Source organism: Sphaeroforma arctica, assembly GCF_001186125.1.
Source record: "Sphaeroforma arctica JP610 unplaced genomic scaffold supercont1.5339, whole genome shotgun sequence".
Classification (NCBI taxonomy): Eukaryota; class Ichthyosporea; order Ichthyophonida; genus Sphaeroforma; species Sphaeroforma arctica.
The window spans coordinates 1-2008 of NW_014035219.1; the positions used below are offsets into that span (position 1 = coordinate 1).

Sequence of the window (2008 nt, forward strand, 5' to 3'; positions counted from 1 at the left end):
TATATATNTAATATNTAGTACTATAATTATATATATTATTATTTAATATTATATATTATATATTATTATANACACCATAATATTAATATTATATACTAATAAATATATATATATATATACTATATAATAAATATATATGTATATATATAGAAATACATAGATATATAAATATATAGATATAGATATAGATATATATATATATATACATAGATATATAGATATATGATATATGATTATTTATAAATATATATATATATATATATATATATATATTAACTTCATATCGTGAAACCAAGTACAAAAAATAATAGTAATTTTTGACAGCTAGTCACTACGCCAGGAGGTATAACTCTTGTGGTTGACTCTAAGACAGCGCGTGGAGACTGATTATGAATATCTGAAGTAAGACGACATCGCAGCTGGCTCACAGCGTACTAACGCAAGCAAATTCGTACACATGAACACGCTACGTCCTACGAAAGCACAAGCACACTTGGACACACTGACCTGCACAGACACTTTCACAAACACCCACCCACCCCTCTTTGGCCACCAAACACACGCATACACAAGCACAAATAAAAGAACACACGCACAACAAAGCTGCCCATATAGTGTAACCCTAGAACCGTCTGCACCACCACCCGCAACATACGTCCGTATTTGCGGTTCGTCGTGTACTTCTGGAAGTTGTAGAGGGCGTGTGAGTCAATGGTGTACGTGCTGCTGGTGATGTTGGTGAACTTGATGCTCTCCTTCGAGTGCAGCACCAGTGGATTGCTTTGCGTAGTGTCTTCGGCGGTGAGTTGGAAGCCCAAAGGGCCGTCGGCTGGGGTCAGGCTGAACTGCGATTGCACCGGTATGATCTGACCCTTTTGTGTGGTCTGCTTGGCGTATCTACGTAGGTAGGTAGGCAGATAGGTAGAGAGTGAGAGAGTGCACGTTAATACCTTAGTATATACTACTTAGCAATGATAAGTATATACGTTTGGAAATGTATGTCAACAGTACCATTGGCACGAGCCATCATGCTCAACTGCGATTGCACAAGTATGATCTGGCCCTTTTGTGTGGTCTGTCTGGCATATCTATATAGTTAGGTAGGTAGGTAGGGAATGTGAGAGTCCAAGCTGAGTGCCATAGTATATACTTACTTGGCAACGGTAAGTACATGTGTTGTAAAAGATATGTCCACAGCGGCATCGGCACGGACCTTGCGCAACTGCGATTGCACCGATGTAGGTGCGGTTAGGAGGAGGGTGCTTCGCAATGGATCTACACACGTAGAACAAATATGCACGAGCCCTCCAGCACTAAGCAATCTCACCACGCCCGAGTATATTGTAAGCCATAGAAGGGGTGCGTACATCTTATGGCAAGCGTGCATACGTCTTTAAACCTATAGATAAAGAGTAGGAAATCGCCCAGTGATACAGACAGGAGTCGTATAGCAGGCCTGTCCAAAGTACAAACGGCACTAGAGTAGAAGACACACTATGGCAAGCATACACACGACTTTGACCCACATACAAGCGCACACCTCTTGTGTAAGAAATCGCCCAGTGATATATGAAGGGGTCGCTGAAACATGCCGACGCAGATGTAGCACTTTTCCGACGAGTTGTATGAGAAATCAGGCTTCATGGTGATTGTAGTTCTGTCACGATGGTGTGCTTGATAGATAATCATCTCCCAACTATACTTCCGCGGACTATTAACCATGCGAGCCTTCAGAATGATTGGATCCGTGATCTGTAGAGTAGCAATGAAACTATAAACATATATTATGAATTACAGCACTACCTACACAACAATATATACACTCACTCATCCACACAAAACAATACACACCCTCATTCACACAAAGGACATACACACTCTCTCTACAAACACAAACAGACACACACACATATATATATATATATATATATATATATATATATATATATATATATATATANATACTACACACAATATAATATATATAATACTTACGTACATATATATA

General features: G+C 39.1%; 1 protein-coding gene across 1 annotated transcript; it reads right to left on the reverse strand.

Annotated features, from left to right (window-relative positions):
* Nucleotides 1-655: 655 nt before the first annotated feature.
* On the reverse strand, nt 656-1748 carry SARC_14939 (hypothetical protein; the record flags this gene model as incomplete). The annotated part of the gene is made up of 2 exons (XM_014290932.1): nt 1541-1748; nt 656-897 (listed from the first exon to the last, which is right to left on the reverse strand). Coding segments are annotated over exons 1-2 (424 nt in total), but the record flags the coding sequence as incomplete, so codon positions are not given.
* Between the last annotated feature and the right edge of the window lie 260 nt (nt 1749-2008).